The sequence below is a fragment of the Podarcis gaigeae genome (assembly GCF_964106915.1).
Source record: "Podarcis gaigeae genome assembly, chromosome: 6".
NCBI lineage: Eukaryota > Metazoa > Chordata > Lepidosauria > Squamata > Lacertidae > Podarcis > Podarcis gaigeae.
In genome coordinates, this window is record NC_139682.1 from 39133933 (window position 1) to 39157235 (window position 23303).

Consider the following 23303-nt stretch of genomic DNA (forward strand, 5'->3'; position numbering starts at 1 on the left):
ACAGAATCCATGACAATATTGTGAACATCTCATGTAGACTGAATACTGCCTGCACATATCTTTGATGCAATGGCCATTAATTGGTTGTAGTCTGTTGCAATCTACTTTCAATCTAGTATGCTTCTGATTCCTAGTTTAGATGTAACAGGAAACGGGCTTTTACAAAACATGGCCTTAGCACAAAAAACAGCATACAATAAAAGAAAATTGAAGTGAATAGGGAGTGTGCAAGTATAATCCTTGTTCTAAAACTGCCAAATTGTACTTTATTTAGCTGGGATAGTTGCATTTAAATTTGCCCAAGCCTAAGTCAGAACTATCTTTAAAAAACTACTGTATTTAAAAAACAATAAAAACATTTTTTATTACTTTGCTGTAATTTATCATGATTAAGTTAGAGTTGAAATATATCCTGAAATACAAACTAATCATTACTCATAAACCTCACACTCATCTACTTGCCAACACACAGCACATTACTCACACTCATCCGTTTTTACCTTTTGTTGTCTTCATCATTATCAAATTTTGCAAGTTCTCAGGGGTAGGGAACCAGCCATTTGTTGCTACTGCTGCTTATATTATTCAGGAAAGTCCACACCTGAAGCAGATTAGTCAGCTGCAGTTTCTCCTGCTCAGTTTTTTTCCCTGGTCTTGTTCTCTGCCTAGCAGCTATATTACATATCCACACAGCACACAGTTTAACTATAAAACTCACTTCTATAAAAGGCAATGATGGCCAATGCAGCAAGGCAAATACTTTGTTCTTATGTATAAAATGGGTTGAAACTGAACACAATTTCATTTCACTATAGATTACAGTCTATCTAGTTTACCCACTATATTTTACATATTGAAGAACTCTGATAAACCTCTTGATATTTGCACCCATTGAATGTAAGCAAAAAAGCCTCAAAGTGGCACAGTGTCTAATAAGCATTTTAAAATGTTGAGATTTGTATTCATGTATATGCTTTATTTCTTGCAAAATAATATATACAACACAAATTCAACCTTAAAGTATTTGATTCACATAAGTACAAAATACTCTTCAGAATTTACAGTTTATCCCTTGTAGCTTTAAGGAAGTGGTCAATGTAAGCCTAAAAAGAAAATAAACCAATACAAAATATTATACAACAACACTGGTAAGTTTCTAAAACGAAAAGTGACTTTAAAAGAAACAGCTGTGTTTAGCACAGCTAAATCATAATGAGCTGTGCTGATGTGCTTATGTTTACAACAGCAGAACTAAAATGTATGGGCATATGGGAATAAAACTTTGTAAAATCAGGAAATTCTTCCAAATATTTAGTCAAAATTTCCTTGCACCTTGAACTTGTTGATAATGCATCATCTATGTAACAGGGTTTTACCATGTCACCTGTTACCATGTCTCTTCTCTAGCCTAAGCACACCCAACAGTTATTTGAGACGGACAGTTAAAGCAATGGGGTCTGAGCTCGCCAGAGGGCAAAGAGGTGAAACTAGCTATGAAACATAAGTGAGCACCTATAAACTTCAAGTGACACATTGGCATCAAGTGAATCTCTGGCATGTGGAACTTGATTTCTGAGGACCTCACATGGGAATGCAGTATATGCTGATGGCTGGTGCTATGCTGGAAATGCCTTGTTGACCAAGATGTGCAGCAATTATTGTGTTGCATTTTGTGAAAATTCTGTGAGCTGTGTGGCTAAGAGCCAAACACCAAAACTCTCAACTGAAAGCAATGGTCTGGAAGGAAACACAAATGCTTTGGTTGAATTGAGATATGAAAGCAGACATCTTTTTGGTCTGTTGAAATAAAGCCTGACTTGATAATGAGAAATGGGAGGATGCTGGAAAAAACAGCAATCTAGAACTTTTGGGGGTTTATGAAGGAAGAGAAAACCCAAAGTGTCATGCATCTGCTAGAGGTATCTTTCTTGGCAATAGGGAAATTATTTGAAGGGTACAAGCCTTTGTACCCTGAACTCTGTTTCTACTGCTCCATTGCAGAAGAGTTTTTAAATCCTCCTCTAAAGCCAAGTACGAAAATGGAGAATGACAGAGCCTTACATGGCTCTGGAGTCACAGTCCATCATATGATTAAAGGTGTAGATTTCTTGCTTTGCCAGGCAATGCTGGTTGTGTAAGCCATCCCCTGTCATCTAGGAGATGCTTGAAGAAGAGAGAGGATTTCTCCCAGAGATAATGCTGATGTTGAGACACACAGGCATGCACTGCAGAGTAAGAATGTGGCATTAGGTTAAAACTTTCAAACCATTACATCCACCTTACATACCTTCTCAATTGTCTGAGCCAAAAGGGATTGTACATCAAGGGGAGCAATAGTTAAACCACATGCATGGAAACTAGCTGACAAGCTCTCTCTCATATGTTGCTCCAATGTGCAAATAGTTGCTGCAGGGACAGCCATATTGGCTGAGAGGGACAGTAGCCCAGGCAGCAGAAGAATAATAATGAACAGAGGTTTTTATTATGTATAAATCCAGCAGAACCCAAGTCATTGGTCTGTTTCCCTGATACTTTTTTCCCTTGCTTGCATTCTGAAAATATGGCAGTCAAGTTAGTTTAAGTAGGTGCACTGCCTCATGGTCAAAGGAGCTGCCTCCCTGGCATGGTCTGGAACTGAAACTAGTATTAATATGAAAGTAGTAAGACCAGACTCAAGGGATGTAGCAGTTGTCAATGGCCTGGGTCCCAAAGTGGATAGTAAGGCTCAAGGGGACTGTTACAGTGCTTGCAACTGTATTATATTGGAGAGCCCTGTGAAGGTGAACTCGATTCAACAGAAATGAAAACTGAGGATTAATTGCATAGCCAGTTTTTGTGGGTGTGGGGATTGGGCGACTCCAGCAGAGTGAGTTTGCTCTTACAAAGTAAGCCAAAGGCAGTGGATGTATTTTGGTATGCTGGTCTCGTAAAATTTACACAATGGGGCAAGGGTCCAACACCTGCCCCTTTTCAAAGCAGAGAAGCAAACAATGATGACTATCTGTTGGTACTAAAGGTAACAAGTCGCTCTAATCACTGAGCAGCTGGAAGTCATTAAGCATCCAGGAATGTGAGTTAGTTTGTATAAATAGTCAGTTCACCCGTGTGTTTTTCCCCTCCCCCCTTGACCTGACTCGCAGACTCAGTTTGTGGCCATGGGCGTGTTTGCTGATATGAGTTAAGTTTAGAGTATAGTTTTCTTTATGCCGGAGATAAAAGCATGTGTGCTTTATCGCCAGGGTTTTTCTTTTGTAAATAAAGTTTTTTCCTGAGTTCCAAAGTGCTTGCTCCAGGATTCTTCATTGAAAGGTACTGGCTCTCCTGCCTTCTTCAACTGCTGCACAAAATTCTCTGCTGAGATAAGATTTATGGCATTGGAAGCGCACTGGACGTTTACTTAACATTAAACTGAATGATAAAGTTTGCTGCCTCGGCTTACGTACTTTGAGAACCAGCACTGAGGTGTGCTAAGAAAGCATGGAGAGAACACTGAGGTAAAATGAAATGCAACATTTGAAAGGAAAAGAACTGCATAGAGATAAAATAAAACAGGGGAAAAAACTTTGCAAAGATGGGACCAATGCAGTGGTCAATAATGAACCAAGTAGGAAGACAAGGGCATACCACTTGAGGATATATATTAAGGGCTAGAAGCAGACCTGCCACCAAAATGTTTTAAGTGCCTTCTGCAAGAACACCCCTGCACATTAGTGTCCTCTAGATGCTTTCTACTGCAACTCACATCAGTCTAGCCGACTTGACCAATGCTCAGGGATTATGGGACTTGCTGTCCAAAGCATCTAGAGGGCACTAAGTTAGGGAAACCTGCTCTAGAAAGTTGCAGACGCTGCTCTGTGCAGGCACAGAACCCGTATGAAGGACTGTACAGAGACCATAGAATAATCCTGAGTTCAGATGCTGGGGACAAGCAATAGGGGAAAGCTATCATCCTTATACTGTGCTTATGAGCCAGTTGCTCCTAGAGAAAAGGACCAGACTTCAAGGATCTCAGTTTCACATAGGAATGCACTTCTTATGTTCTTATCTGAGACTAAACAAAGAATGCAAATTATTCAGTTTTATGAAATGTTTGTATAATTCACCAATTTAAGAAACAGATGAGTGTAATAATAATAGTAATAGTAATAGTAATAATAGTAATAATAGTGGTTAGAGGTCTGTCAAGACTTAGTAGGTTTTCCAGAATCTAGTAATATTTTTTTGCTTACCAATGAAGATCACATGGCACCCTTGAGCAGGCACCCTACCCTACTTCACAAAATGCCTCAATGGATTCCTTGGAGTACCTTCAGAAAATTGTAGTCAAAGAACAGCCGGAGGACACTATGTTTGCCATCCCAGTTTTAGATTTTCAGGTCTTGAGAAGCTTAACATAAGCTTTCATTTATTGTCTAAGCCAATACAATATTTATAACCTTGTGAGAAAACAAAAGGGAGAGGGACGGTGTCTACATACAGCTGTGTGTCATTAAATTTCAGTGGTAATTCCAGTTTTGCAATTGTTTTTAAAGCAAAAGCAGCTTGCAGAGTGAGGGATCTAGAGCAGAGAAGAGCTTAACTCTTCCAAAGCCTGCTGCTTCTCTGCTCCATATCTCTGCTCCCATCCCACTTGTGTTCAACTCTGAAGACTGATTTAGAGCAGAACAGTGGTGGGCAAAGCAACCATCTTTGTTCTAAATTTCCCCCTTCTGAGGTGGCTTTTTTCTTCCAAAAAGTAACTGTTGGGATTGCAGTATATGCATTGCATCTAAGTTTAAATTGGCCCACAGACCTCTACTCAAGCTGATGCCTACTCTTTTGTTTATATATTACTACACTTACAGAATTTCCATATTCATTACTTAAACATTGAAAAGTGGAATATGAAAGAGATACCTACCTGTAACTGTGTAAATTACAGGTGTAGGTTTGAGGAACATTGTAATTAGTGAATTGTCATACTTCCATATGTGCTTATTTACTGAATGACAATAAAAATATATAACATTAGAAAAAAATGAACAAAAACGATTCTGGTGTTAAAAAAACCAAGTCAGACATTTCACTGATACAATTATAGTTTTATTTTTTAGAATGATTATGGCTATAGAGTCAAAATCTTGCCATTTCAAAATGGGCTACTGCATATGCGCCATAAAAATACACATAGTAACACTTACCTGTAGTGTCAAGGGTCTTATGCTCAGTCCACAAGAGAAAAAGGAGACTCACACAGAGGGTTCCTGTGGGATACAGCACTATGAAATTCTACTTGTACATTTGGTGCAGTGGCCTTTGCTGAGCATCTCAGCAGAGGACTGCCTCTGTCTTTTTACATGTATAGGGGTATTCAGGGTCAAAAGAACAAGAAGAAAAAGAAAGAGAAAATAAGCAGAATCTACCCAGTTGCCTTCACTGATTGGTCCCTCCTCATGCAGAGATGATGTTGGGTTTGCTTCATCTGTTGTTTCCTTGGCTGTATTAATGGGAAGCTTACTAAAACTTACTAGCTTCTCCTGCTGCCTTCCATTTTCTTTCTGGTGTTCTAGCTCAAAGTTTGCCACTGACTCTTCCATGGTCTCGGGCAACAAAATACCTTCTTTGGTTGCTGCTCTCTTTTGCTCTCTCTCTTGCTCTTTCTTTACGATTAGGCTGCTGGGGAATGGAGATGTCAGGGTAAATCTGATTAAAAATCTTTGGAAAATTAAAAATAAAATAAAATCACATGGTGCTGAAATTCTATCACTGCATGTGCCAGCTGAGCTTTCATTCCAGAGAAGGCTCTTTCCTCATTATGCACATTTCAGCTGATTCAGAAATGAAAAGTGCCTGTACATAATATATTAGGTATAGACAGACACATATATAGACAGGATAATCCTTCAGGTACCTTGTCCCATGAAGAACAAGCCTAGAAACAGGCTTGGAGGCACAGGCACTGCAGTTGTTGAAACACTGGTATAATACATAATCCCAGTTAGCAATCCAGAAGGCACATTTTAAATTATCTGAGGTTCTGAATTGCCACCATTTTGCATATCGGGAAGCTACTTTATACAACAGTTTCCCTAAATGTATGCTCTCAGCAAGCTAAATATATGGTTTCACATTTGACAATGTATGCTGATATATCAGTAAGATGCTATGTGTTATATGTGGCCCTTAAGTGTTACTATTTAAAAAAAATACATTTTCTTGATTTTCAAATATAGTGAAACAAACCATAATAGAAATAGAAATAATAGAAATAGAAATATATATATCCCCATGTACAAAAAATAGTACCATTTTACTGTTTGAACACCCATATACCCATATCTCAGATCAGCAGCCCAGTCAGGTCATTCATAGGAAAAACAAAATTTGCACTGCAGTTCAGATGATACAGCATGGAGTGTTTCCTCTACATGGAGATAATTTCTGTGTAGTTAATGTATAAGGTAGACCTTAGAAATGTAAAAGAAACAGGAAAAGGGGAGTTTGATATTAAGAAAAAAATTACCTTTCTTGTGAACAACATTTCCTATGAACCATTTTACTTGCCACGAGTACTACAGGCATTATGCATGCTAAAAAAGAAAAAAACACACAAGAAAAACAGCTCATGAAAGTCCAAGAAAACTGATGTACAATTAAAAACAGCCATTTTGGAAATTTTATTCAGTGTTACCTGAGGCATAAAGAACAGTACTACATTATTGAATACTGTTAACAACAATGTGACATTTGGTGATCACTAGACTATTAGTGGCAAAGATTGGTGAGAGGCAGGACTTTTATGTGAATCATCCTACCAATGTTAACTCTAAGAAAAATTAATGGGTCGTTAATTCATCACTCAGCAGATATCCTTGCAGAATACTTACAAATCCAGTCTTCATTGAGCAATTGTTCTGATTTGTTTTTGGAGAAGTTTTGCAAGAATGATCATTTATCCTGATTTGCTTGCGGGGTGTTTAAATGTCTTCCCGCTAGTCATCCATGCATCACACAGCTACCTTTCAATGCATTTCCCAATTACTTTCCAAATAATAAAAAGTCTGATTGTTTTTTAAAGTGTATTTGTTGAGCCTTTTAATCCATGTTAACTGCACAAACATACAGTTCCAGTGTGCAGCTGCAGTATTCTGCAAAATCTAGATTCTAAAGGCACACAACCAGTGATATTTCTCTAGGAAGAGAAGTGCCAGAACTCACCATGAGCACCTCCCTTGTTCTCTTAGAATGGCCATGGTGCCCACCTGAGAGGTGCCAGGACTTAGTTCTGGTGAGTTCTGGCTGGGGAAAAAGCCCTCCACACAACTTTATTTGTTCCTGGGGTGTGTGTGTGCAAAATACTAATTTTCTCTCTAAGCAGTTTAAAACTGTAACCCAAAAAGAAACAAAAAACCTACAAGTTACCTGCAGGTCTGTGTTTAGATAATGATGACCAAAGATTTGAGCACTGGTGAAAAACTTCTGAAATGTGGAGGACTGTGAACACAGCTGGTGGTAGTTAAGCATAGGCTTATATCTCTCTTATAAAATAAACTTTAAAATGTGTATTTCTGGCTGGAGAGTGCCACACTTTCTATTTTGCTATTGTGAAAAAATCTATGAACTGGTATAAAACCTTGGCATGCAAACATTTATAATGAATCTTTTTATTTTCCCCATTCATATTAAATAAATTACATACCAGCTATAAGCAATCTGAGGAAAACACCTAGAAAAGAGGAGAGGAAAGACTAATTATTGACAGGTTACTTATTTAGACTTAGCCACATCAGAAACAAATTATAAAAGGAAGTACTGGAGCTCAATATAGATCTCATATCACAAGAGGTGGATTTGAGCACAAGAGCACTCACCCCTCCTGTGGTTTCCAGCATCTGATATTCATTTTTAAAAAATAAATTTCATTAGAGTTTATAAAGAGAAATACAAAACCTGATCTCAAATATCTTTTTTGTCCAACATTAAGATAAAAACATGGCAAAAAAGTAAAAAGATAGAGAAATAAGAAAAAAAATAGAAGAGTTTTCAATAGGAAATAGAAAGGATAAAGTTCAGAGATTAAAGAACTTCCCATTCTTCATCTGTCCGCTATATATAAACAATAATCACTTCATCTATTCCAATATAACACCAAACAAAACCGCTTTCTATCAACAAACCTTATCTTCAACCCGCCCATCCATTATTTATTTTTATTTTTCATGCAAAAGTCTATGAGAGCTTTCCAGTATTTAGTAAATGTCAACAATGACTTTTATCTGATTAAACATGTCAATTTTGCCATCTCAGCTGGGTCCATTAATTTAGGGTTGCCATATTTCAGAAAGTGACCCAAAAATTGTTTCTGATGGCCAAATCCCGGCAATCTGGGAAATTCTGGATATATGGCACCCCTAGTTAAATTTTAAAAACCATTCTTCCATTGTTGATGATGATTAATCTTTCCATCTTTGTGCATATAATAGTCTCGCCACCGTAATCATATATTGAAACAAAGTTCCATAGTCCTTTTCTAATTGTGTATCTGTGTCCAAGCAGGAAGAGTTTCAGCCAGCAACTGATGTTCAGAAGCATTGCTGCCGCCAATTGTCGAGGGCAGAGCATAGCCACTGTGGCAACTAGCCATCGGTAGACCTCTCCTCCATGAATTTGTCTAATCCACTTTTAAACCTATTCAAGTTGGTGGCCATCACTGCCTAGGGGAGTGAATTTCATAGTTTAACTGAACACTGTGTAAAGAAGTATTTTCTATTATCTGTCCTGAATCCTCAAGCATTCAGCCTATGAGTTCTAGGGTTATGAGAGAAATGAGAAAAAACTTCTCTCTATCCAATTTCTCCATGTCAATTTTATAAAATTCTACCATGTTGTCTCTTACTTGCCTTCACTCTAAATTAAAAAGTCCCAAAATGTTGCAACCTTACTTCATAAGGGAGTTGCTCCTTCCACTTGATCATTTTGGTTGCCTTCTTCTGAGCCTTTTCCAATTCTACAATATTTTTTGAAGTAAGGTGACTGGAACTGTACACAGTATGCCAAATGTGGTTGCACCAAATATTTCTATGTTGCCATTATGATCCTGGTAGTTTTATTTTCAATTCCTTTCCTAATGCTTCCTAGAATGGAATTAGCTGCCACATACTGGGTCCACATCTTCACTGAGCTATCTACTATGACCCCAAGGTCTTGCTTCTAGTCTGTGACCTCCAGTTCAGACCCCATGAGCATATAGGTGAGATTTTTTTTTTGTCCCAGCAGGCATGACTTTATACTTGTTTACATTGAATTGCATTTGCCATTTTACCACCCAGTCGCTCAATTTGAAGAGGTCCTGTTGAAGCTCTTCGCAATCTCTCTTTGTTTTAACAACCCTGAAAAAATTAGTATCACCAGCAAACCTGGTCACCTCACTGCTCCGTTGTAATGATAGACCGTTTATGAAGAAGTTTAAAAGCACTGGTTCCAATACTGGTCCTTGGGAGACTCTGGGTTCTACCTCTCTCACATTATGGTTCCCTCTCTAGAAACCTAATGGACAACCAGTATTGGTTAGCGTGCTGGTGTTGTGAGCCTTATTTCCTTATGCTCAGTTAGTATATATGCATAATTAAAAGTCTTCAGTGACTTTCATTCTAATGAAACCAAACCTGACGTAAGCACTGGCACCCCCAACATCTCTTGGCATTTTCACAAATATTATACTTACTCAGTTTACAAGCTGGAATATTAGGTGACCATTTACTCCCACCAATGTAAGTAATTGTAGATGGCCCGAACAAAGTATACCCAGCATTACATTGAATAGAAATTTCATCTCCAGGGGTATAGTATTGTTTCACCCCTTGGGTTATTCTTCCATTATGGATGTAGAATTTAGAAGTGTCTGGTGATGTTTTTGCTGAAAACACAAATAACTATTATAAATGATAAAGCAATGCTTTGTTTCTTTGTACAGTGGTACCTTGGTTCTCAAACTTAATCCATTCTGGAAGTCTGTTCCAAAACCAAAGCGTTCCAAAACCAAAAAAAATCATACTTGTGCAACTTGTGCAAGATACATAATGTTCTACACCAAAAAGGTTAAAAAAAACCTCTCTGATGTATATAGATTTGGAATATACCAAGGGTTTAAGCATAAGAGTGTATCCAAATATCTTCAAATTTAATAGGAGAGCTGACCTTAGCCTGTCTTGTTCATGACGTAAAATGATTCAAACAGGATCCACTCTAGCTGGCACCCTCCTCTATGCTCTCTCCCTTCTCACAGATGTATTCAGACTGTTTTCCCAAAATGGTAGCTTTTAGCAGGGGAAGGAAGAAGCTTAATTGTTTCCAAGATGACACCAGCCATAATGGCATGTAGACTTTTGGAGCAGCTACTCCAGAAAACATGCTCATAATACATGGATTTTGCAGATTTTCTCACTACTGCATGAGGCAAAAGTTGCAAGGGTAGCTTTGGATGGTCCCAACTTTTTCACCCCTCTAAATTAAAGGTAAAGGACCCCTGTCAGTTAAGTCCAGTCGTGAACAACTCTGGGGTTGCAGCGCTCATCTTGCTTTACTGGCTGAGGGAGCAGTCGTTTGTCCACAGACAGTTTTTCACAATCGTGTGGCCAGCATAACTAAACCGCTTCTGGCAAAACCAGAGCAGTACACAGAAACATCGTTTACCTTCCCGCCAGAGTGGTACATATTTATCTACTTGCACTTTGATGTGCTTTCAAACTGCTAGGTTGGCAGGAGCTGGGACCAAGCAACGGGAGCTCACCCCGCCATGGGGATTCGATCTGCCGACCTTCCGATCGGCAAGCCCTAGGCTCAGTGCATCCCAAATTTGCTGTCTGAGGCAAGGGACTGAATCTGTTTCATCATCATAGTGGCCCTCTTGCCTCTTCCTCCTGGGAGGAAGGCCATGTTTGAAAAGCTGAGTGTGACGTGTCTTATTAGAAACTTGGGATAGCCAACTTTAAAGCAATATGATTGCACCTTCTCTTAACTTCACCCAAAAACCTCAACAAGGTACCGTATTTTTCCCTCTATATCACGCAGATTTTTTCTCCTAAAAAGGAAGGGGAAATGTCTGTGCGTGTTATTGAGCGAATGTGTGGTCCCTGGAGCCAAATGGCGCGAGTGGAGGCAAAAAAAAGCAGGCAAAAATCAAATTGCGCCTCTCGGAGAAGGGAAACCAGAAAAGAGGAAGTGGCTGCTTTCCTGCATTCTGCCTCAGGGTCTTACTGCCCACCCACCTCTGTTTCCTTGCTGTGTTTGCTCAAACGAACAAAGAGCAGGGAAAGCCCCTCCCCTCCAGGCAAGCAGAGGGGAAAGCAGAGTGTCGTCTCTGTGCTCCGGTGCTGCTGAAAACATGCAGGAGGGAGAGAGAGAGAGAGAGAGAGCTGGCTGACTTGGGTGGGTAGGTGAGGGAAAACTTTTGCCTTCCTTTCCTCCCTCCCGTTATACCCCTCTCCTGCATTCTTAGCCAGCTGCTTCTCTGCACACCCCTCTCGTGCTCCTTGTCCGTTCTGTGTTTTTCCTTCCCTCCCCACTTAAAATGTGGTTAAAAAGCATGGATCCACATGGATCCTCAGGATCTTTGCATTGGGTCACCCCAAATTCACCATCAGATCACATAGCATGTCCATGGCTACAGCCTGCCTCCCAAAAATCACGCACCCACTGTTGCCTTGGGCTGCAATGGTGCAAAAATGTGGTTAAAAAGCATGGATCCACATGGATCCTCAGGATCTTTGCATTGGGTCACCCCAAATTCACCATCAGATCACATAGCATGTCCATGGCTACAGCCTGCCCCCCCAAAATCATGCACCCACTGTTGCCTGGAGCTGCAATGGTGCAAAAACGTGGTTACAAAACATGGATCCACATGGATCCTCAGGATCTTTGCATTGGGTCAGCCCAAATTCACCATCAGAGCACATAGCATGTCCATGGCTACAGCCTGCCCCCCAAAAATCACACACCCACTGTTGCCTGGGGCTGCAATGGTGCAAAGACGTGGTTACAAAGCATGGATCCACAGCGATTCTCAGGATTTTTGCATTGGGTCACCCCAAATTCACCATCAGATCACATGTCTGTGGCCACAGCATGAAGCACAAAAATGATACATCCACTGTTTCATTCAGAATGTTTTTTTCCCTTGTTTTCCTCCTCTAAAAACGATGTGCGTGTTATGGTCAGGTGCGTGTTATAGAGCGAAAAATATGGTAGTTATCTAGCAATATACACAGCACTCTGCTTTCCAACATGACCTAAAAAGCCATTGTTCTAGTCCCATCCCAGTCCTGCATTACGAGGAATGAGAGGATTCAGAGACTATAGGTATTTGCCCCAATAGGATTATACAAGGGGAAGGGATGAAGCTCACTGCTCAAATCCCAAACGAAATGATTACTTGATAGCAGACTAGGTACTGCATCACTTAAAATAATTATGCTCGTTTTATCTACTTTTTTTTTTAAGAACAGCCTCACAAGGCTGTAGATGGGGGTGAAGATTGACCATCTGTGATTTACAATAATGGGCAACATCTGTCTTGGGTATGGAGCAACTGAGGAAGGAACATATTTGTGTGCTTCTCAAACTGGTTCTATACATACCCAAACATAGTGGTATAGAAGGATCCCACTGATTGTAGCCTTGGCATTGCACACTCATCTTTGTGGTTTCATCAATGAAAGAGTAGTTTTGATTGCAGTACACATCAATGACATCTCCAACATTGTATTCAGATAGCAATGGATATACATGTCCTTTGGGCACAACTGGGGCACCACAAATATGTGGAGTAACTGTAACAAGAACAATAAAGCTGCAGAAGATAAAAATTATTGTCTGTATAATATTAGCCTTGCTTTTATAAGTTTGCGGTAAGAGTCAAGTTGTAATCATAATATCATGTATCTGGATTTTTGAGCGTGGTAAGAAGACAAGGCACAAAACACAGTTTACTACTGATTCCTTCATGGCCAAACCAAGTAACCTTGTTCCACAGTACACAAGAGAAAACAGATTTGATTTTTCTGAAAATCAAAAGAGAAAACAGATTTGATTTTTCTGAAAATTCTCTTAGGTTTTTTGAGCAGTCACACAGAGCAGACTTATAAAATAACCACTTGATCAGTTGTGGTGATGAGTAAGAAAAGCTCACAGGCAATCAGGTGAAGAAGCGTGATCTTTTCAGACACAAATGAATAACCTACATCTGTGTGACCACTGAGGCTACATATACTCTCTTTTAAGGTAGACATTTTAATAGATTCATTTGCAAGGCTGATTTCAGAATGTGCACATACTAGGCATGCACATGGGAAGGTTCCAGAACTTTGAAAGAAGAAAACATTCTCATGTCATCCTCCTTGGCTGTCTAATTCATAATGGCTGGAATTCAAACTGGTGCTAAGGAGTTCACTCTGTCAGCACATTTCTGCTTGCCTGATGAAATTATCTCCCCTCTCCCCACCCCCGTTGCCCCCTGTCCAGGACTCCAACCACTACACACAAAGCTCCAACATTGCCCGGCTTGAACAGCGTCCAGGTAATCAGCAGTGACACCAGCATCAGGAGGGCAGTTCCACTCAGTCGCATTAACTGCTACTGTCTGTAACCTCACTGACTGAACTTGCAGCTTTGTTCAGTGACCTTATCTGGAGTTCAAAGGAGATAACGTAAAAACAATGCAAATATGAAGATTAAAGGTAAATACTGGCTAACAACAGAGAAGATGTAAGGAAAATAGGTAGAAGGATAAGAGCTGCTGGCTGAAAGTAGAAGTAATGTGGGAGGGAAGATAGCTGACTGCTTCACTACAAGGCAGGAGTGAAAAACTGGTGCTAGGAGCATCCCACTTCCCTGAAACCTTTTCGCTCCTGCCTTGTCCTGGACAAAGGTTATCGCCCAACCCAGTGCCTGAATGATACCAGAAATAAATGTGTTGAATAAATATTTTTGATTTTGGGCTGCCTCTCCTTCTGCATTAGTGCACCATTTTTACAATAGTGTTCTCTGAACTCGGCCAAGATCCCTACATGAGACATAACAGAGAAGAATGAATGTCAATATATACACTTCAGCTTAAAATGCTACATGATACATTATTTACTCTTTTATAACACAGCATTTCTCCAAGTTTAAACAACTTCTAATTGTTGAATCATAAAATATAAATGTAAATCTTGTGATTTTTGTCAATGTCTTACTTTTTTTGCAGGATGGCACTTTAGGGACCCAAGTACCGTTCTTCTCACAGAGAATGTAATGATTTCCAATCATGAAGTATCCAGTTTTACATTCAAATGTAACACTGTTGCCATAAGTATAGGGATCTCTTAATCCATTTAATTCTATTCCATTTTGAACTCGTGGATTTTCACATATAACCACTGAAAGTAAGATTAAAAAGCAAAACTCCTTAAAAAATAGAATCTGTGCATTTCTATTTCCTTAAAGATGGGATATTTTTCTGATGAAGCTTATTTTTAAAAATACTCTCCTGTTTTCCTGTTTGAATAATACTTTTGTAGTGTCTGTGCAGGATTAGTGGTTGTGAAAATTAGTCCATCTCCTGCCAGGGATCCAGATTATTTCCCCCTGTTATTAGCACTTGCACAGCTAAAAAAATACATATTCCCAGCAATCAAACAGTTATTGATCCTTGCCCATCCTGGCTAATAAAAGCAAGCAGGGAAGGGCTGGGCGATGGGCTCTGTGGGGTGGTGAATGCTTCTCTCTGTGAGAGAACATTCCCAGATCCGCTGAAAGAGGCGGTCATTAAACTGCTTCTTAAAAAACCATCTTTAGACCCGGCCAGTATGGCAAACTATCGCCCAGTCTCAAATCTTCCATTCTTGGGCAAGGTGATTGAGCGCGTGGTTGCTGAACAACTCCAGGCACGCCTGGAGGATGCGGACCATTTCGATCCCTTCCAATCGGGATTCAGGCCTCATCATAGGACTGAAACTGCCTTGGTCGCGCTGGTTGATGATCTCCGGCGAGCTAGGGACAAAGGTGAGAGTTGTTTCCTAGTTCTGCTGGATCTCTCAGCGGCCTTTCATACAATCGACCATAACATCCTTCTGGACCGTCTAGAGGGGCTGGGAGCTGGGGGCACTGTCATACAGTGGTTCCGTTCCTTCCTCCTGGGCCGTGTTCAGAAAGTGGTGGGGGGGATGAGTGTTCAGACCCCTGGCCCTCACTTGTGGGGTGCCTCAGAGTTCCTTCCTCTACCCCATGCTTTTTAACATCTACAGTATATGAAGCCACTGGGAGAGATCATCAGGGGGTTTGGACTGGGTGTCCATCAATATGCAGATGATACCCAGCTCTACCTCTCTTTCACATCAGAACCAGTGAAGGCGGTGAAGGTCCTGTGTGAGTGCCTGGAGGCGGTTGGAGGATGGATAGCGGCTAATGGATTGAAGTTGAATCCTGACAAGACAGAAGTACTGTTTTTGGGGGACAGGGGGCGGGCTGGTGTGGAGGACTCCATGGTCCTGAATAGGGTAACTGTGCCCCTGAAGGCCCAGGTGCGCAGCCTGGGAGTCATTTTGGACTCACAGCTGTCCATGGAGGCGCAGGTCAATTCTGTATCCAGGGCAGCTGTCTACCAACTCCACCTGGTATGCAGGCTGAGATTCTACCTGCCTGCGGACTGTCTCGCCAGAGTGGTGCATGCTCTAGTTATCTCCCACTTGGACTACTGCAATGCGCTCTACGTGGGGCTACCTTTGAAGGTGACTCGGAAACTACAACTAATCCAGAATGCGACAGCTAGACTGGTGACTGGGGGCGGCCGCCGAGACCACATAACACCGGTCTTGAAAGACCTACATTGGCTCCCAGTACGTTTCCGAGCACAATTCAAAGTGCTGGTGTTGACCTTTAAAGCCCTAAACGGCCTTGGCCCAGTATACCTGAAGGAGCGTCTCCAACCCCCATCGTTCTGCCCGGACGCTGAAGTCCAGTGCCGAGGGCCTTCTGGCGGTTCCCTCATTACGAGAAGCAAAGCTACAGGGAACCAGGCAGAGGGCCTTCTCGGTAGTGGCGCCCGCCCTGTGGAACGCCCTCCCATAAATAACTACCTGACATTCAGAAGACATCTTAAGGCAGCCCTGTTCAGGGAAGTTTTTAATCTGTGATATTTTAGTGTATTTTTGGTTTCTATGGAAGCCGCCCAGAGTGGCTGGGGAAACCCAGCCAGATGGGCAGGGTACAAATAATAAATTATTATTATTATTATTATTAGGAAAACGAGAAATGTCATGTAATTCTGCTTATGTGGTTGTCACTGACACCTAATTAGCTAGCATCTCTTTGAATCAGGAGTAATGAGAGAGATACATTGGTGGGCAGCAGGTGAACAGCAATTCCAAAGCCCTATTAGGAATGTGCCTTCTGTTTCCCCCCACCTCTGGTCTACTTGTATATTTGACAATAAACAAATCATCAATGAAAGAAAAACTGCTATAAAAATGACCTGTGCATTTGGGGGAGGGTTCCCTCTCAACAGTGCTTTACCATTATTAGCAACAATATCACAAAAAATGGAAGGTGTTTCAATAAGCAAGAAAGTATCATTGCAATGGTATTGTATCACTATTCCAGTCCTGTTGTGAGATCCACCAAGAATGTCTGGAGGGACTGCACAGGAAATTCATTTTTAAAAATGAACATGTTAGCAAATAAGTGAAACTATTACCAGACAACATAGAAAAATCCAAAATATATCATGCAACTATTGTTGCTTTAAACACATTAACATTTCTTTTTAAATCATACAAATAATTACAATAAAAAACAACACAGCCCCAGACCTTTTAGTCGGTTCCCAAAAAGTATTCACCTGCCAAGACAACAAGGAGGGAGCCAGTCTAGTTTCCCTAGAGAAGCAGTTCCGAAGCCTGGGAGCAGCCACCAAGAAGCCCCTCGCCTGCATCCCTACCAAGCATGCCTGTGAGGGTGGCAGGACTGAGAAAGGGCCTCCCCACAAGATCTCAAAACCAGGCATATTTGTATGAGGAAAGATGGTCTTTCAGATAGCTTGGACTTAAGCTGTATAGGGCTTTATATGTCATAATCAGCACTATTAATTCTTCCTGGAAACAGAGCAGTAGCCATGCAGCTGTTGTGACAGGGAGTTGAATGCTCTCTATAACCAACCCTGATCAACAATCTGGCTGCAGCTCTTTGAGCCAGTTGGAAGTTTCTGAGCACTTTTCAAAGACAGCCCCACGTGGAACATGTTTCAGTAATCCAAATAGGATATAACTAAGGTATGTGTCACTGTAGACAAAACAGGCATCTCAAGGAATGGGAGCAACTTACTAGATTCCACATATAAATTGTGGAATATTGTGTTCCACACCAAATGGGAACAACCATAATAAAACAGACTCAAAATTGGCAGGGTTGGGTAATGACCAGAAATTGTGATTCTTTAATAGGTTACATGTGGAGTCACGGATTTGGGAATATTTGGGAACACAGACTACAGAGCTTCAAGAATGAGGCAGTAAACTTCACTCCATATTCTCATTTATTTTCCTAGAATGAATTTCCTGGTTCAGATGTTAATAGGGAACTCTGGCTTATACCAGCCAGGATTGTCACATAGAAGCCTGAAAAATTAGAGTAAGCTTTTTGAAATAACCAGTTTTTTAAAAATAATAATTAAGCAGCACATACATTTACATGGCTCTTCCAACTCTGTCCAGGAACCATCACGACAGTAAGTGACGGTGCTTTTACCAGGCAATCTTACAGCACCATCTTTGCATTGGTATATTACAGCGAAGCCAATAAGTTCTTCATACACCTCAGAAAATGTAAACTTTGGTAAGTCAGCCATGTCGCAGGCCTCTCCACACACTTTAAAAAGACAATAGTTAAAAATGTTACAGAAAACCTTGGAACTGATAATGTTATTTACAACTTTGCTATATTTAATATTAAGATTTTTGTCATGTCAACCAACAGAACAAATATGGGCGGGAGGTTATAACTAACAGAAATGAACATGTAACACTTCATAATACCCATATGAAAGTGTTTCAAGATGAGTGCATGAACTACTGTGTATTAGTAGACACCTTCAGTTTAAACCTCAGTGTCCTTGGACCTCTTCCTGTGTGAACTCCAGCAAAACTAGCACTGATGCTCCCTTATACAATACACGTTTTCTTCATTTCAAATGAAGAGTTCCTGCTGGAATGTTCCCCCAAAGGAGAAGGGCAAAGCAGTCCTAATAGCGGGGAGGAGGAGATATGTGCTGGTGCTACCAGGTATGTATATCTGCAATGTGGTAAAACAAACAGCAAAGATTTGGCCATGGACAAGTGAGGCACAGCAAACAAGAGAGAGAAAAAGAGAAGGTCAAATATTTAAATAAATGAATAGATCATAAATGAAAGCAAAAATAAAACCAAAGTCGGGACTTCCGGGTCGGCGCCATTGCCGAATGGCGGACTCCCTCCGAGCTCCGGAGGGAGCCGGCTTGGCAGGGGCTGGGTCCTACCGCACCGGCGATGCGGAGACCCTTAAAAACCACGGCCAGAGGAGGCCGTGGACATGGAGACTCGGCTGGCACCGTTAGCGCTCTCCCGACTCGTGAAGGAGCCTTTTTAAAGGCTACGGATCGGGTGCCGGGGAGAAGCGTGGTGCTTTGAGTTCTCTGCTATCCCTGCCGAGCGCAGCCGCATGCCATCCGGCGGAGAGCGCTGACTTCTTCTATTGAAAATTCGGCTTTAAAGAAGAACCTGTGAGTAATTGGAATATGGACTAAAAAAAAGGGGATAAATTTTTAAAATTTGGAGCGAACGGGGGAGGCGGAAAAAAGGAAGTCAGCCCACCCCTAAATTGTAGAAGAGCCAAAACAAAGGACTGGACAACTAAGATCGAGTGTAACCTTATCTTGCCGAATCAGCAACTTCGCGAGGGAAAATTATAAGATTGAGCTGGAGGAGAAAAGTGGAATTGTTTTAAAAAAAAGCAATCCCCCCCCCGGAATCCCCGGAGCGATTCGTGAAACTGCCTGGAGAAAAGCGATGGAGGTTTTGACAGCTGTCAAAGAGCTGTCAAAAAGGAAGATTAAAATAGAGATTTAGTTATGAGGACTTTGCCGGTTATATTTGTTATAAATTGAATATAAACTGTTTTAAATATCGGTCAACAAGCTACTTGGTCTGGTGGATGTGATTCTGGAAGGGAACTTTGCTACTGCAACCCACCTAGAGGAGCCGAGGGATATTGCATGTGTTTTTCACAGGAAACTTGAACAGTTGAATGGAACTTTTAATCTCCTGGGAAACTGCAGGAATGGAACATTATTTTGTCTACAGAGGTCTACACACTACAGGAAATAATGGAACTATTTGTTGGAAAATGAAAGGAACATGATGCAATGCTTTGCTCCATGAATAACAAGCCTCTGCAGAGACACTAGAAACTTTTGGAAAAAGAACATTTCTGTGGGAGAACAGAGAAATAAAAAGGAGGAGAATGATTGACAAGAACAAGGAAATAACAAGAACTGGACAGAACTGGGGGAACATTTGGGATATTCAGGTTTGACAAGCTTATGGATACAAAATTGGAGTTTTTACTCCTGGATATAAAAACCTGGATAGAAGAAATGGGCCCTTTTTTGATAGACTCCTTCTACGATTGGACAATGCTTTGCTCCATGAATAACAAGCCTCTGCAGAGACATTAGAAACTTGTGGAAAAAGAACATTTCTGTGGGAGAACAGAGAAATAAAAAGGAGGAGAATGATTGACAAGAACAAGGAAATAACAAGAACTGGACAGAACTGGGGGAACATTTGGGATATTCAGGTTTGACAAGCTTATGGATACAAAATTGGAGTTTTTACTCCTGGATATAAAAACCTGGATAGAAGAAATGGGCCCCTTTTTTGATAGACTCCTTCTACGATTGGACATCCGTAATCAAAGACTGGCAAAGAACTTGAGGGATATAGTGTAATGTGGGAACTCCAGGAAGATATTAGAAGTGGAGGAATAGGTGAAACGCAAAGGGGAAAGAGGGGAGGGAAAATTGGAATCCAAAGGCTGTAAAATTACTATTCATATTTATTTTATTTCCATCTGTACTATGTTTGAAAGGGGGAAACTCGTGGAAGGGTATAGATCGATCTTAGGGGATGGGAATTTGGATAAATTGGGTTATTGATGATGAGTGTAATTTGCGGATAAGAACTTGTTGAATTTAATTGCTTATTTGGAAGATTTGGAACACAAGAGGGGGTAGGGAGGGGAAGTCCTAGTTATTGGCAAAAAGTTTATAGATTGGATTTAATTTGTTTTGATTTGTTTTAATTTGGAAAACCTTAATAAAAATTATTATAAAAAAATAAAAATAAAACCAAAGTCCAAACACAATAAAACTTTCATAAAGTTTTGAACTGAAATGAATCCCACCAACCTATTACAATTATAAAACATTTCTGTTTCAACCCATATATGTATGCTGGGAAGTCATGACTAATTACTATTTCCAGCCTCAGTGAAACAATGCTAAACAGATGAGCATGCACTTCTCACATATGTCGCTATACACATTTGCTGTAGAAACATCGCCATTTGCAATGCAGGTCCAAGGCTATAATATCAAAGCAGGGTTCTGTGACCAACAACACAATCCATGTTTACTTTAAAAATAAGCCTCACTCTGTTTCACTGAAACTTAGTCTAATGTTGCTATGCATAGAATTGTAGTCCAAGGGAATGTATGGAATATTAGACTGAAAACTAGAAGCCAGTTACAGCTACATTACATATATCATCCAATCTGAAATTGGATTACTGGACTACTATTGCAAGTATTGGTATTGAGAGGCAATTCATATCATTTCCATAGAACTTATTTTTTGAATGCACTGATAATCAAACAGACGCCAATCAGATTTAAATAAATAATGAAGACATGGAATATTATTTAGTAATATTATTATATGTGGATTGTAGCAATGCTTCACTGACGAACTGGCATTCCAACATCAAAATAAATAAACAGGATACTGTAGCTGTGAATGGATACAAAATGAGCAAGGTTAACAAGTACCTTAACCTTAACAAGGCTAGTAATGGGTATAACATTCCACTATCTGAAACGTATGGCTTACAATAACACCTGCTGGATATCACCAGCAAAGAGTATTACTTCACTGTTTTTGAGCTCCCAAAGCTATTTAGATGGCCACTGAGAAACCAGAATTGGAAGGGGACTTTTTGTTGTTGTTGTTGCTTTTCTTACACAAGTTTTGCAATCATGTAAAAAATGGTCAGCTCCATGTTAAAAGCTACAGGGGCACCTTGCATACTCGTGACCATTGATGTTCATCACATTTCAACACTGCTTGAGCCTGCAAAGTTTTCAGCCAGTCATACTCTTTCTCTTCCAACCAATATGCATACCTGTAACTTCCTGCTGAAACCCCCTGCCACATAGAATCATAGATTGTAGAGTTGGAAGGACCGTGAGGGTCATCTAGTCCAACCCTCTGCACTGCAGGAACCCAACTAGATCATACATGGCAGACAGTTGTCCAACCTCTGCTTAAAAGCCTCCAGTGAAAGAAGGACTCCCTTCCACTGTTGAACAGAAACTTATTCCTGATGTTTAGTCGGAATCTCCTTTCTTGTAACTGGAACCCACTGGGTCGGGTTCTACCCTCTGGATTAGAAGAAAACAAGCTTGCTCCATCTTCCATTTGACAGCCCTTTAGATAGTTGGGAGATGGCCAGCAAATTGGCGCGCATCAAATAAATACTTCTTCGGATTGATCTCTTTGATCTCAGACTCTCCTTGAGCCTCTGCAACACTGTTTGTTATCTCACTCGAGAATTTGGATTAGGTCATCCAAATTGTTGTTTTTTAATATATATATATATATATATATATATATATATATATATATATATATTTGCTTTCGTAGATTTTCACGGGTACAGGAATGCAGGTTTTGGTGTCCTCGGGTGTCTTCCCGTGTAAAAGTTGGGGTGTCTAGGCGACGTTTCGACGAGGTCTCACTCGTCATCTTCAGGCTGGTGCTTTCGGCTTCTTGTTACTGGAGTAACAAGAAGTTCCAGTAACAAGAAGTTCCAGTAACAAGAAGCCGAAAGCACCAGCCTGAAGATGACGAGTGAGACCTCGTCGAAACGTCGCCTAGACACCCCAACTTTTACACGGGAAGACACCCGAGGACACCAAAACCTGCATATATATATATATATATATATATAATGAGTTAGTGAAGCACCACAGAATAAAGTATTACAACCCCACCGCTAATGCACTATTATTGTGTCAATGGCTCTAAAAGACCCCTCTGGGAGGCCCCAAGGTCTTCCCCATGCGTGCTTCCTCGGGAGTAAGAAAGGCCGCCTGGCAGAGAAAGTCCCCTTGGGAGGATGGGCAGTCCAATTGGCTCTGCCGACGGAGGCCGCAGCCTAGGACGCGGCGGGCGGCGCGCAACCGCCTCGCGGCTGAGGAGGACGGACACCTCGGCGCCACCTGGCGGGCTGCGGGGGGACATCCGCGTTTACCTCAGGCGCCTGGAAAGACCCGCCCACTCGCGCGCCGCGAGCGGGCGGGAGGGGAAGGGGCAGGTGGCGGGGAGAAAGGAGGCTCAGAGGCCGCTAGAGGCTCCGTCGTCACTCGCCTGGCTTCCTCGTACAGTACTCACCCACCATTCCCTGAGGCAGCAGCAGCAGCATCGACATCCCCAAGAGCCGGCGAGTCCGCAGAAGCCCCCACAACAGCCGCAGCATAACGCCCAGCTGAGAAATCGGCGGCGAAAGCCGAGTACCTCAGCTGCGCATGCGAGGTGGGGGGCGGGGAAGGACGTTGGGAGGGAGGCGCGCGCCGAACGCTGCTCCGCTCGTGCTACCGGCATTTCTGCTTGGCCTTAGAGAGGAACCAGGCTTCCAATTATTGGGTTTTGCCGTGGCTCTGGAAAAAAATGGAAGCAAAGATTCTCACATTGAAGCATCGTTGCGTGTGGGAAACGTGGTTGTCTTGGGGGGCGGGGTTGGGTTTGTTTTTTTACAGAGTTTTGAAACATTTTAAATAATTCCTTACCAGTGCAAACATAATGCATAATTTTATCGCGTTGTTTGTGGGGCAGGAGGCAAACCTCTCTGGCTAAAAGGCAGCAGGTTATGACAGGACATCCGAAGTAATCCAGTGTTGTTATGCCAATCTTGCTTCTCCCTCGTGTTGTCTTCTTATCCCCGAATAGTAAAATATAATATAATTGGACACATTT

The 23303-nt window shown here is 41.2% G+C and overlaps 2 protein-coding genes across 14 annotated transcripts in view; both read right to left on the reverse strand.

Moving 5' to 3' along the window:
• The window catches only part of LOC310847624 (zona pellucida sperm-binding protein 3 receptor-like), a 29066-nt gene extending 24711 nt beyond the window's left edge, over positions 1 to 4355 (reverse strand). Inside the window, exons 1-2 of the mRNA XM_083745614.1 lie at positions 4230 to 4355; positions 501 to 601 (exon numbers count right to left, since the gene is read on the reverse strand). Of these exons, the coding sequence (XP_083601740.1) occupies positions 501 to 519 (19 nt within the window). The 5' untranslated portion in view covers positions 520 to 601; positions 4230 to 4355. The remainder of the gene's footprint in view (positions 1 to 500; positions 602 to 4229) is intronic.
• Positions 956 to 22891, reverse strand: LOC310847615 (membrane cofactor protein-like). 13 transcript variants are annotated; one of them, XM_083745600.1, is made up of 10 exons: positions 22722 to 22887; positions 17701 to 17883; positions 14217 to 14399; positions 12618 to 12809; positions 9704 to 9895; positions 7679 to 7705; positions 6503 to 6569; positions 5403 to 5694; positions 5181 to 5243; positions 956 to 1103 (listed from the first exon to the last, which is right to left on the reverse strand). In XM_083745600.1, the coding sequence occupies exons 1-9, from the start codon at positions 22804 to 22806 to the stop codon at positions 5229 to 5231; spliced, it is 1236 nt and encodes a 411-aa protein (XP_083601726.1). In that variant the 5' UTR covers positions 22807 to 22887; the 3' UTR covers positions 956 to 1103; positions 5181 to 5228. The 13 variants fall into 13 exon arrangements, 12 of the variants coding, with proteins under 12 accessions (XP_083601726.1, XP_083601718.1, XP_083601725.1 ...); XM_083745599.1 differs by lacking the exon at positions 956 to 1103 and adding an exon at positions 4372 to 4436; XR_014565920.1 differs by having other exon boundaries at positions 5181 to 5694; positions 22722 to 22888.
• Between the last annotated feature and the right edge of the window lie 412 nt (positions 22892 to 23303).

What these genes read in the sequence shown, in the direction of transcription:
- LOC310847615 (XM_083745593.1), bottom strand. Translation starts at nt 21,523, where the DNA reads ATGACCCTCACGGTCCTTCCAACTCTACAATCTATGATTCTATGTGGC. An exon ending in GTTTCAGCAGGAAGTTACAG is followed by an intron (nt 17,884 to 21,450) that starts GTATGCATATTG and finishes GTCTTTTTAAAG; the next exon opens with TGTGTGGAGAGGCCTGCGAC. An exon ending in CCTCAGATTGCTTATAGCTG is followed by an intron (nt 6,570 to 7,678) that starts GTATGTAATTTA and finishes TTTCTTTTTTAG; the next exon opens with CATGCATAATGCCTGTAGTA.